Here is a 12,726-nt window from a genome sequence, read left to right on the forward strand (position 1 = left end):
AATAGTGTGTCAAGAGAATTAAATATATAGGTTGTGGAAGAAGCAATGTGTTCCTACTTGTCCAAGTAACGTGTCTTCTAATCAAACCAATGACACTTCAACTATCAATTAGGTGAAAAATCTCAAACTCCCACCAGAAAGTACATATTCTCTTACTTCTTCATATTAATATACCCTCTTCTACTCATTTTGCCTTAGTGCCATATCCATCCAACACCATGGCTGCTGGTTCACATTCTCGGAGTGAACTTCATGTTTTTCACACGGGAGATGACGTATATCTCTATTTCATTTCATGTGACACTCTTTTTCTTAGTTTACTAGTAATAACGTGCTTTAAATAATATCACTAACATGTTTAAAACTGCGTGTGCGTTCTGAAAGTCTATCATTTTCTATTAAATTTTGTATTCAGTCAAACACAGACCATACAATTTGTTTACGATGTTTTTTTTGTGTGTGTATATATATATATATAGCAACGGCCTCCAACAGAAACGTCAAGAGAATTTGTCATTCCATTGAAGAAGATATGCAAGATTTGTAGAGATGAGATTGAATTGAAGGAAAATGGGGAGGTGTTTGTTGCTTGTGGGGAGTGTGGATTTCCAGTTTGCAGGCCATGTTATGAGTATGAGAGGAGTGAAGGCAATCAGGCTTGTCCTCAGTGTCGTACTCGATATAAACGTCATAAAGGTGCATGTCCTCTCACTTCTCTATTCTTTCTTTTAATTTTAATTTTACAATAACATACAACGATAACTCGCTATAACAAGTTAAATTGTACTAACAATTTTTTATATGTTATGTACATTCATTTTACGTATTTCTAGATATGTGCGTGCGTGCATGCATTGCTTTCAAAATATGTTAGTAAGATAATTGATGATATGAGGAATAATAAGATTTCTTCTCCTCTTACAATTTGAATGGAAGAAAATGGTTTTTTCAGATATGAAGATCTGTTATGTGTAAAAATGAATATCTCTGATAAAAAAGATATAATTTTTTTTTTGTTTAAGGGATAAAAAATCATGGGATAATTTCAAATATATACAATAAACTAATTAGTTTACAAAAAATATAGTCATGTTTTATTTACATAAAAAATAATCAAAATCATAAAAAATATACAACGACTATACAATAAAGCTTACCAGAAGTCATAGAAAGTATACATTAACTATACAATATAGATTATTTATTCATGAGTTATACTCTAAATATACATTCTATACATGAAATATACACCGAATATCCAATTTTTTGATAATTAAAATTGTCGAATCACCATCTACACTGTAATTATCCCTAAATTCATTTGTCCTGTGGTATATAATACATATAGATTGTTGAACTTACAAGTTTTGTCAATTGTGGAATATTGGGTGCAGGGTGTCCTAGAGTTGCAGGTGATGATGAAGATGATTTTCATGATGATTTTGAACAAGAATTTCAGATCAAGAATCATCATGCTTCTCCCAACCATCACCACTCGGTTAGTACTTCATTTATATTTTCACCAAATATATAAGGGAATGCAAGATCGGAGATATCTGTTGTTAGAGATTATATGTAAATTTAAAAGAAATTTAAACATACTTTATAGGCATAATACATAAATATGACCCTTAACTTGACTTTAACCGACAACTATGACCCGTAACTTTACTAGTGCACAAGTAGACACTTGAACAAATACACACATTCGTCCTCTCATTTGAAGTGAAAGAAAGTTTGGTGTATGTTTAGCAGGAGAATGGAGAGTATAATCACAACGTGGCCAATGGTGTTGCTTATAATCAATCGATTGGTGGAAGTGGTACACCTATCTCTATTCTTTAATTTCCAAATCCTGAGTAATTGTTGCACTCACTCAAATTGACTTTATTTTATTATTTCAATGGAAAATCACTTACAGTTGCAGGCAAGGATTTGGAGGACGAGCAGAAAGAAAGTTATGGTGATGCAGAATGGAAGGAAAGAGTTGACAAATGGAAGAGCCGACAAGAAAAGAAAGGTCTTGTTAGTAATGCTGGAAATGATCAACCTGATGAAGATGACGACTATCTGTATGTCTTTCTTTTCACTCTCTCCCCTCCTTACCAAAGTTTATATAATGTAATTTGACTTGACAAGGAATTTAAGAAAGACTTTTCAAACTTATGGTCTATGCGGCTATAAATCATGGTAATTGTTAGTATTAAATATAGAAATATGTCAATTCTCGGATTGAATGAAAAAAAAAGTGTCATATAATTGGTATAGAAGAGTACTATTTCACTAAACTTGCAATTCAACATCTTATATATACTCCCTCCTTCTCTTATAAGGCGGAGCCAGGATAAGGAGTTTGGGGGTTCTTGGGGTTCAAACCCATAACTCTAGTGTGGGAAAGCTTTTTCATGACCCTTTCCTTATCACTAAGTTGTCAATTAGTTTTGTTAGGGGGTTCACAAGTTAATATACATATACATATTTATTTAATTTTCTAATATAAATGCAAATAGACATCTTACTAAAAATAGTTGTTCCATATTATTTGACCACTTACTAAATCAAGAAAGAATTAATTGAATTTTTCTCATTTTACCCCTACAATTAATATGGTCATTTGAATGTGAACAACTCTCAATGCTAGCTATTCCTATACTCAATGTATATTTTTTCTAACTTATTTTTATGTGCATTAATATGAAAAAGGGAAAAACAGTAAATTTGATCAATCTATTAATGATTTCTTAAACACCATGTAAAATAAAAAGTGTTCATCTAATATGGGATGGAGGGAGTAGTATGTTAGCAGTATTGCAAGAAAAGATTGAAATGTTTGTTTGGTAACTAAAAAAAAGGCATAATAAATAAATGTTATTTTTAACTTGCCCTCAACTTGCATCTAGCCCTCCAACTTTGGGTGTGCACAAGTAAACACTTAAACTTGTATAAAATTGAACAAGTAGACACATGCATCCTACGTGGCATAGTACACGTAAGACTCCACAAAGGACACAAATCGTTATTTAGGATGTAGGACACAATTGAGTTTATAAGATATCAGTCAACCTGGTCTATGGATTTGTTCATAATGATCAAATTATATCTGCTCTTATTTCCACCTTCCCCGTCATTCTCCTTACAACTTTTATATATTGGACTTTCAGTTACATATCGTGTCTGTCACTTGTAGTTACATATCACTCAATGATTGAATGGTATAATTAATTAATAATTTGAACTCTTTACAATTGTGAAAGTTATATACTACATGTAACATTATTAACGAAATGAATCAAATACTACAATGTTCCAACATGAAAGGAGTGTGTATGAATTGAAACAGATCAAGTTTAAGCGTGTAAAATTTGCTGAATATTTCAATATTCTAACCACTTAACTGATTTCCAAACAGTTTGGCTGAAGCTCGGCAACCACTCTGGCGAAAAATTCCACTTCCATCAAGTCTAATCAGTCCATATCGGATAGTCATTATCCTGAGGCTTGTCATTCTTGGATTCTTTTTCCATTTCCGAATCTTAACACCAGCCTATGATGCCTATCCATTATGGATTATCTCTGTTATATGTGAAATATGGTTTGCATTATCATGGATACTTGATCAATTCCCCAAATGGTCACCCATAAACCGTGAAACTTACTTAGATCGATTGACATTGAGGTTTGAACGTGAAGGTGAGCCAAATCGATTAGCCCCAGTGGATGTGTTTGTGAGTACAGTTGATCCTCTTAAGGAGCCTCCTATTATCACTGCAAACACTGTTCTGTCAATCTTGGCTGTTGATTATCCTGTTGAGAAGGTTAGCTGTTATGTATCAGATGATGGTGCTTCCATGCTGTTGTTTGATACATTAGCAGAAACAGCTGAATTTGCTAGGAGATGGGTGCCATTTTGTAAGAAATATAGTGTAGAGCCTAGAGCACCTGATTTCTACTTCAACGAAAAGATTGATTACTTGAAAGATAAAGTTCAGCCTACCTTTGTCAAGGACCGCAGAGCCATGAAGGTATGTATCTTACTTCATTCGTCTCATTTTATACGACTATATCAGAGGAGATGCAGTGCCTAAAATATTGTCTGAATCATATCAAGGTTGAAAATTCAAATAGTTTATTGTGAAAGTTGTAGAATGGAATACTTATCAAAAAGAAGTTGTCGAAGGAATCATGTCGAACATTTAGGATGTATGCAAAATAAAAGAATGTCTTATAAGTTGGGATAGAAGGAGTTTCATTTATCGGGGGCTTAAGTTTCTTTGGCTTGAAATAAGATATTTTCTTCAAATTGAAAACTTGCTCTCTTGTGGCAGAGAGAATATGAAGAATTCAAAGTAAGAATTAATGCATTAGTAGCAAAGGCTCAGAAAAAACCAGAAGAAGGATGGGTAATGCAAGATGGAACTCCATGGCCTGGTAACAATACCAGAGACCATCCTGGTATGATTCAAGTTTATCTTGGTAGTGAAGGTGCACTTGACATTGAAGGTAAGGAGCTGCCCCGCCTTGTCTATGTTTCCCGTGAGAAACGACCAGGCTATCAACACCACAAGAAAGCTGGTGCCATGAATGCTTTGGTTAGTAAATAGTATATTAATTTCTGGATTGCTTCCTTGACATTCTGTTAAGTCCTTTTCTTCATGTTATGTAATTTGTTTCTGTTTTTCTAAATAGGTTCGAGTCGCTGCAGTCCTGACCAATGCACCATTTATGTTGAACTTGGATTGTGATCACTACCTTAACAACAGCAAGGCAGTTAGAGAAGCCATGTGCTTTTTAATGGACCCACAAATTGGAAAGAAGCTTTGCTACGTCCAATTTCCCCAGAGATTTGATGGCATTGATCGCCACGATCGATATGCCAACCGTAATGTTGTCTTTTTTGATGTAAGTTGATCTATAAATGCAGCAATGTGTCAACAAAGGATTTATTCCCAGTATTATATTCTGGTTTAATATGTTTGTTACCTTCATGGTGGCAGATCAACATGAAAGGCCTGGATGGAATTCAAGGACCAGTTTATGTTGGAACAGGTACTGTCTTCAACAGGCAGGCGTTATACGGCTATGATCCACCTGTTTCTGAGAAGCGTCAAAAGATGACATGTGATTGCTGGCCCAGTTGGTGTTGCTGCTGTTGTGGTGGTTCAAGAAAGTCTAAGTCCAAGTCCAAGAAGAAGAGCATCAAGGCCTTACTTGGACTTGGAGGACTATACAACAAGAAAAAGAAAACAATGAACGGAAAGAACTACACTAGGAAGCCATCTGGATCTGTCTTTGATCTTGAGGAAATTGAAGAAGGCCTTGAAGGATATGATGAGCTCGAGAAGTCGTCTCTCATGTCACAAAAGAACTTTGAGAAACGATTCGGGCAGTCCCCAGTTTTCATAGCTTCTACACTAAAGGAAGATGGTGGACTTCCTGAAGGGACAAACCCAACAACACTCATAAAAGAAGCTATTCATGTTATTAGCTGTGGGTATGAAGAGAAAACTGAGTGGGGAAAAGAGGTTAGAATCATATTTCATGAATAAATTATGAGTTATCGGTGTTCTCTTATCTAACTTCTAATGAATTGGTTTTCATTTTTCTTTTCTTGACAGATTGGATGGATTTATGGTTCTGTCACAGAGGACATTTTAACTGGATTCAAGATGCACTGCAGAGGATGGAGATCGGTTTACTGCTGTCCGAAGAGAGCAGCTTTTAAGGGATCAGCTCCAATCAATCTATCAGATAGATTGCACCAAGTCCTGAGATGGGCTCTTGGTTCTGTCGAAATCTTCATGAGTCGCCATTGTCCCCTTTGGTATGCCTGGGGTGGAAAACTCAAATGGTTGGAAAGGCTAGCTTACATTAACACCATTGTTTATCCATTCACATCCATTGCTCTGCTAGCTTACTGCACCCTTCCAGCTGTATGCCTTCTCACTGGAAAATTTATCGTTCCCACAGTAAGTGAACTCTAAGTCATTTGGTTCAGTAATATAAAGATTTGATTTTGATTTTCTAAATCAAATCCCATGCTTCTTTTGTAGCTTAACAACTATGCAAGCATTTGGTTCATGGCTCTCTTTCTCTCCATCATAGCCACAAGCATACTCGAGTTGCGATGGAGTGGAGTAAGCATTGAGGCCTGGTGGCGTAACGAGCAATTTTGGGTCATCGGTGGTGTTTCTGCACATTTATTTGCAGTTTTCCAAGGCCTTCTTAAAGTTCTTGCTGGTGTAGACACAAACTTCACTGTAACAACAAAAGCAGCTGATGACGCTGAATTTGGGGAGCTTTACCTCTTCAAATGGACCACACTTCTCATCCCACCAACCACTCTTATCATCTTGAATATGGTGGGTGTTGTAGCTGGTGTTTCGGATGCCATCAACAATGGTTATGGTTCATGGGGTCCTCTCTTCGGAAAGTTATTCTTTGCCTTTTGGGTTATTGTGCATCTCTATCCTTTCCTAAAGGGATTGATGGGCAGGCAGAACAGGACTCCCACCATTGTGGTCCTCTGGTCAATTCTTCTTGCTTCAATCTTCTCACTGGTTTGGGTCAGAATAGATCCATTCCTACCAAAGCAGAAGGGACCTATACTCAAGCAGTGTGGAGTTGAGTGCTAAGTGCCATGCCTGGTATCTGTGTGATGTATTCTTTGCTAAATTTTTGTTAGGTTGATATTTTTATTGCAAGTGAACACATTGTATCTTTCTGCTAGTGTTTTGCCTAGCAATAAAGTGAAGACTAGGATAAGGGCATTATGCAACTTTGTAACATTCATACTTGTCCAAATTAATACATCCACTATTAAGATGCTCCCATACTCCTCTAATGACATATATAAACCATAATTTTCATCTTTTGGGAGAAACTGTTATAAGATCAACATGGAAATCTAGTACATTACCAACCTCATGTGCTTTCTTTTGTTTTAGTATTTTTTCCAGGTGGAAGTTCAGATATCAATATAACTAGACTTAGTATGTAAGATTTTGAGATCTAAGTATCATGATTAACAGGATGGTATTATTTCTTTCTCTCTAGGGAAAAGGGCACCCAAGACATAGTAATTTGGTTAGATCCAAGGTTTCATCCTTGATACAATATAGACACTAGATCTTGAGAAAGTTGCATTTAACACCAAAAACTCTACAGCCTGTACATTTCACACCTGTACATCAGGCCCTATCTTCTCATTATTTCTGAAAACTTGTTAGTTTGCTCATTTCTATTGTCCCCAATGGCTGTGGAAGGTAAGGCAAAGTCTGAACAGACAATTCTTGCGCTGCAAAGCGCATGGTTGGTCGCGACTCAGGAGTGGTACGTGTACATGCCAAGGCAATCGTGATTACAAAAACCACTGCCTCTGCCAAGTGGCCAGTGGGAGGTGGAAGTCTTTGGTCAAGAACATCCTTCAAAAGTATCTCTGAAGACAATGTTGGTGATGCTGATAATGAAGTTAAAAGCTCCCCAGGATGCCTTCCCATCATAGTCTCCATCGCCACGACCCCAAAACTATAAACATCACACTTTTCTGTAACACGCATGGTAAGTGCAAGCTCTGCACAAGAAGAAAGACAAGATGATTGTTCAAATTTACTTTAGTTACTGCAGTAATATTTAATCTAATAAGTTGCTTAAGTTTAGGATAATTTGAATTTTAAATTTTTATTAGATAGATTAGTTTGTTGAGATATTTTAGTTAGTTTTAAATTTCAAACTATGTATTTTATGTTGGCTATTTAAAGCTCTTCAATTATTTAGTAAAATTATTGAAAAACAATTGAAAGTCATTTCAATCCAAAGAGTGTCATTTTAACCCCTTTTTGCTGCCCATCTTTTAAAAAAACCAACAGTGGTGTGGTATCAGAGCTTTATTGATCTTACGGGATCTGTGAGTTCTTTCAAAGAACTACCATACCTTTTTTAACCCGTCAGGGTTACTTTTTTAACCTGTAAGGGCTACCTTTTTAACTCGTAAGGACTATCTTTTAAATCCGTTAGGGCTACTCATTTTAACCCGTTAGGGCTACTCATTTTAACTCGTCAGGGCTACCATTTTCAAAGCATAAGACTATTTTCAACAAATATAGATGTCAGCAACAGTCTCTCTTTGAATGCCCAAAAAGGTTTCACTGACAAAAACTATCAGAATTGGTCAGTGAAAGTGAAATCGTATTTTGAAACATATCTTTTATGTGATATTGTGATGGAAGAAAAATCATCACAACAACTCTCTGCAACTCCGATCAATTTCCAAATGAAAGCACTTTCAAATAAGAGAAGATCATTGATGGTGTTTTTCAAGTACAAAATCAAAAGAAGAAAAAGAAAGAAGAAGAAATTTTGCAAGTTCAAAAACAATCAAAGAATCACCAATCACTAAAGCAGAAATTGAGGGGCAATTTTATAAATTGCAGTAACTACAGCAAAGGAAAAGTGTTGAACTTTACTTTAGTTACTGCAGTAATTTTTAGTCTAATAAGTTGCTTAAGTTTAGGATAATTTGAATTTTAAATTTTTATTAGATAGATTAGTTTGTTGAGATATTTTAGTTAGTTTTAAATTTCAAACTATGCTGTGTTTTATGTTGGCTATTTAAAGCTCCTAAATGCTTTAATAAAATCATTGAAAGCAATTTCAATCCAAAGAGAGTCACTTTAACCCCTTTTTTGCTGCCCCATCTTTTAAAAAAACCAACAATAATATAGAAATATTCCTCTTTTATGAAACAAGAAATATGGATGCATAAGGAATGAGTATGTAAAATACCTGGTGCCATATAGCCATAAGAGCCAGCAACTGTGGTCCAATTTGATGCTTCTGAAGCTAGCAGCTTTGCTGTGCCGAAGTCAGAGAGTCGTGGCTCGAATTCTGACTCAAGCAAAATGTTATTCAGTGATACATCACGGTGCACAATTGGTGGAGAGCAGTCGTGGTGCAAGTAAGCAAGTGCATGAGCTATTCCTTGCACAATTTTCACTCTTGTACCCCATCCAAGTTCCATTCCCATATCATTGTCATATAGAACTTTCCCCAGGCTACCTCTTTCTATATACTCATAAACCAAGTACATGCACCCATTCTTGGAACAGTAACCAAAGAGCTTAATTATATTCCTGTGTCTCACCTCAGTCAAAGTTCTAATCTCATTCTCAAAGCTTCGACGATTTGTCAATGGAATGTCACTCGAGTCTGACATGTTGAGTCTTTTGACAGCAACAATCTGCCCAGAGGGCAAAACAGCTTTATAGACACTTCCAAATCCTCCTCTTCCAATGCAGTTCTTTTCACTGAAATCTTCAGTAGCTTTCACTATGTCACCAAATGTAAACTTACCTTCTCTTTCCCAAATCAGAGATTCTGAATTTTCATACATCTGGCTAGCTTTGATCTCCTCATCAGATTGCTTAGCCTTCCTTCGAGACATAAGACATACAACAAATAGGATTGCCAAAAGTATGAGGCTGGCCACCGGTACAAGTACCCCAATGAGGATCTTTTGATTCTTATTTTTGGACATGTCATTTGGGATGTCCAAATTACATGAGGATAATCCTTCTACATTTCCACACAAACCAGAGTTTCCAAGAAAAGATACAGCGGTTGCTCCTTGAAATTTTCCATCAGTTGGAATTGGTCCAGAAAACTCATTGTAGGAAAAATCCATCTCCTGAAGACTGATCATGCGAGACAATGCCGGAGGAATTCTACCTGAGAGGTTGTTATGTGAGAGATTGAGATACATTAATGAGATGAGCTTGGCCAAGTTTTGTGGAATGGTTCCGCTTAGTAAATTGCCACTTAGGTCCAAAAGAATACTCAACTGCATCAAATTGCCAAGTTCAGAGGGAATGCCACCTGATAATGAGTTGTTGCCAAGATTCAAGCTCAACAGGCGCTCGCACTTCCCAAGATCTACTGGTATGTTACCACTTAACTTGTTTGTTGACAAATCAAGATGCTGGAGACTAGTTAAATTGCCAACAGACTGAGGGATGCCTCCTGTAAGATTGTTTTTGCTCAAGCTTAGATTGTAGAGCAGGCCTAACTTTCCCAGTTCAGAAGGAATTTCACCAGTCAATTCATTCCCTTCCAACGTTAACATGCGCAGCTCTCTCAGATTCCCTAGCTCAGCTGGAATTACACCAGAAATTTTGTTTCCATCCATTCTTAGACTTGTGAGTTTTTCACATTTCCCCCAGTCAGGTGAGAGTTCACCTGAAAGTTGGTTGTCACTAAGAGAAAGGAAAACAAGATTCGGGTGCACTCCAAATGCCTCTGCAAGATTACCAGATAAATTGTTGCCTTCAAGCCGTACTCGTCTTAGCTTTGTGCAGTTCTTCAAGCAATCTGGTAACTTCCCACTGAATTTGTTCCCATTTATTGTCAACTCCTCAAGATTTTGGCTACATAATCCAAGAGGTAGTTCACCAGTGAAGCTGTTATTTGCCAAGCCGGCACTTGACAATAGAGGACTGTTCTTTCCAAAGTCCTTAGGGACACTGCCTGAGAAATTATTAGTATATACAGAAAGAAGGTTTAGATCACCGAGGTCAGAAATGCTGTCCGGCAGCTCACCACTTAGTCGGTTGGTGTTGATGTCGAGGGTTTGAAGGGATATCAATTTCCCAATCTCAGGAGGAATGGTTCCACTGAGATTGTTGCGAAAAAGTTGCAACCTCGTTAGATTGGTCAGATTTCCAATGGTTGGAGGTATTGTGCCTGAAAGCTGGTTGTCAGAGAAATCTAGCTCCAACAAGTTTTGCAAGTTTCCAATTTGATAGGGAATGGAACCAGTGAAATTGTTATGAAAGAGGTAAATATATTTGAGGTTTGTCAACTGACTGGTTTCAGGTGGAATTTCCCCAGTAAAGGAATTGTTTTGAAGCTGCAAAGATGTCAACTCAGTCCAATTGGTGATGAGATTTGATGAGATTTCACCAGAAAGACTATTATCAGACAACCCCAATTCAGATAACTTGGTAAGAGAGGAGAATGATGGAGGCAATGGTCCTTGCAGGGCATTTTCTGCTAGAGCCAAGAAAGTTAGTTTAGTACAAAGACCAAGCTCAGAAGGAATAGTTGAATTCAAATCGTTCTTTCCAAGATCCAGGTGTTGAAGATTTATGAGTCTGCCCATAGAAGATGGAATCTTTCCTTGAAATGAATTGTTGAAAAGTACAACAACTTCAAGACTAGTGATCAAGCCAATTTCATCAGGAATTATGCCGGAAAACATGTTAACACCTAGCTGAAGTTCTTTTAACTTGGACAAGTTGGTAATATTTGGTGACAATGAACCTTGAAATGAATTAGATGAAAGATTGAGTATTTCAAGCTTGTCTAAGTTGGTGAATATTGTTTCAGGGATTGAACCATTCAAATGGTTTATCGACAAATCAAGATAAGTCAGATTATGGCAACGGAGTACAAATTCAGGGAATTCTAACCTTAGTTCATTATAACCAAAGCTTAAATGTGTCAACATAGGCATATTCCTCAATTTAGACCAATCAGGAGTTTCTAAGAAATTTGATCCAAGATTCAAGTACCATACCTTCTGAAGATTGCTAATTTGATAAGGAATAACACCTTCAATATTGTTGTTATAAAAACTGAGATACTCAAGCTGTGTTAACTTCCCAATCTCTTCAGGTATAACGCCAGCCAAGATATTGTTACTCAGGTCCAAGAAAGTGAGCATGGATGCATTGCCAATACTCGAAGGTATCGATCCATTGAAGTTGTTTCCATTTAGATTGAAACTCACGAGACTCGGAAATGAAGTGAAGTCAAGATGAACAAGTGAGCCTGAGATGCCACCTGCATCAGAAAGATTGATCTCAGAGATTGTTCCACCAGCATTGCATACAATAGATGTCCAATTGCACAAGTTTCTGAGATTGGAAATGGACCATGAATCCAAGAAAGAATTAGAAGGCAAATTACTCTTCCATTTGATAAGAGATTCAGCTTCTGTTCTAGCTGAAGATATGATGCTTAATGGAAGTGAAAAAAGAAGCACTACATACAAAATGTAAACTAAGGTACTATGAAATGTTGTCATGTCTAATATTTGGTTTCAAGAAGAATTTATATTTTTGAGCTTTTACATGAAAGGGTTGATCATATATAAGTGGAGCACAAAAAGGGAGTATATTGTTGTGGAAAAGCAATCATCAAAGTCTTTAAAAAAAAAAAACAAAGATGTAGTTGAAATACAAGGCTTAATAGTCAAATAATTAGATGTCACAATACATTTCAACTCATTACTTATCTTGAGGTTTTTTGTCAAAATTATATGTCAACTTGACCAATAGTGATAAAAATTTGAGTGGTGAACAAGTTGGCAGGAAAAGTATATTAAAACCAATATGGATTGTGATGCAGTGATGGTACTGCTTCACCTTTAATCAGATATCTCGGGTTTGAATCTTGAGTATGGAGAAAATCCTATTGGAAGCGTCACCCCCAAATGAGCCCGTAGTGGGCGATTCAGATTTAATCGGGGCTCCGGAGACCGAGTGAGAAACCGAAATAATAAAGGGAAAAGTGTATTAAAAAATGAAAACTGGTTGGAAACCAATATTCAAGATTTAGTTGCAGTTTCTAGGTAGATTTTTAAAGATGAAATCAAGTCGATGCTTATTTTTTTTGTTCTATTCAACATGTGTTAGTGTGAAAACTGACGAAAACGTTTACTGAATATTTGTA

General features: G+C 36.5%; 2 protein-coding genes across 4 annotated transcripts; one reads left to right on the plus strand and one right to left on the minus strand.

Moving 5' to 3' along the window:
- Positions 1-181: 181 nt before the first annotated feature.
- On the plus strand, positions 182-6,920 carry LOC129882725 (cellulose synthase A catalytic subunit 4 [UDP-forming]). Of its 2 annotated transcripts, none has more exons than XM_055957154.1 (11): positions 182-275; positions 480-696; positions 1,395-1,498; positions 1,753-1,822; positions 1,922-2,072; positions 3,410-4,022; positions 4,326-4,589; positions 4,687-4,899; positions 4,995-5,522; positions 5,616-5,966; positions 6,051-6,920. In XM_055957154.1, the coding sequence occupies exons 1-11, from the start codon at positions 219-221 to the stop codon at positions 6,630-6,632; spliced, it is 3,150 nt and encodes a 1,049-aa protein (XP_055813129.1). In that variant the 5' UTR covers positions 182-218; the 3' UTR covers positions 6,633-6,920. The 2 variants fall into 2 exon arrangements, with proteins under 2 accessions (XP_055813129.1, XP_055813130.1); XM_055957155.1 differs by having other exon boundaries at positions 1,756-1,822.
- On the minus strand, positions 3,722-12,110 carry LOC129882724 (MDIS1-interacting receptor like kinase 2-like). 2 transcript variants are annotated; one of them, XM_055957153.1, is made up of 2 exons: positions 8,782-12,110; positions 3,722-3,804 (listed from the first exon to the last, which is right to left on the minus strand). In XM_055957153.1, exons 1-2 carry the CDS (start codon positions 12,077-12,079, stop codon positions 3,800-3,802), a joined length of 3,303 nt encoding a protein of 1,100 aa, XP_055813128.1. In that variant the 5' UTR covers positions 12,080-12,110; the 3' UTR covers positions 3,722-3,799. The 2 variants fall into 2 exon arrangements, with proteins under 2 accessions (XP_055813128.1, XP_055813127.1); XM_055957152.1 differs by lacking the exon at positions 3,722-3,804 and adding an exon at positions 7,016-7,570.
- Positions 12,111-12,726: the final 616 nt, after the last annotated feature.

Source organism: Solanum dulcamara, chromosome 3, assembly GCF_947179165.1.
Source record: "Solanum dulcamara chromosome 3, daSolDulc1.2, whole genome shotgun sequence".
In the NCBI taxonomy this organism is placed as follows: Eukaryota; Viridiplantae; Streptophyta; class Magnoliopsida; order Solanales; family Solanaceae; genus Solanum; species Solanum dulcamara.

Coding starts and splice junctions, on each gene's coding strand:
- LOC129882725 (XM_055957154.1), top strand. CDS start 219: ATGGCTGCTGGTTCACATTCTCGGAGTGAACTTCATGTTTTTCACACG. Junction 697..1,394: donor TCGATATAAACGTCATAAAG/GTGCATGTCCTC, acceptor TATTGGGTGCAG/GGTGTCCTAGAGTTGCAGGT. Junction 4,023..4,325: donor AGGACCGCAGAGCCATGAAG/GTATGTATCTTA, acceptor CTCTTGTGGCAG/AGAGAATATGAAGAATTCAA.
- LOC129882724 (XM_055957152.1), bottom strand. CDS start 12,079: ATGACAACATTTCATAGTACCTTAGTTTACATTTTGTATGTAGTGCTT. Junction 7,571..8,781: donor TTATGGCTATATGGCACCAG/GTATTTTACATA, acceptor CTTCTTGTGCAG/AGCTTGCACTTACCATGCGT.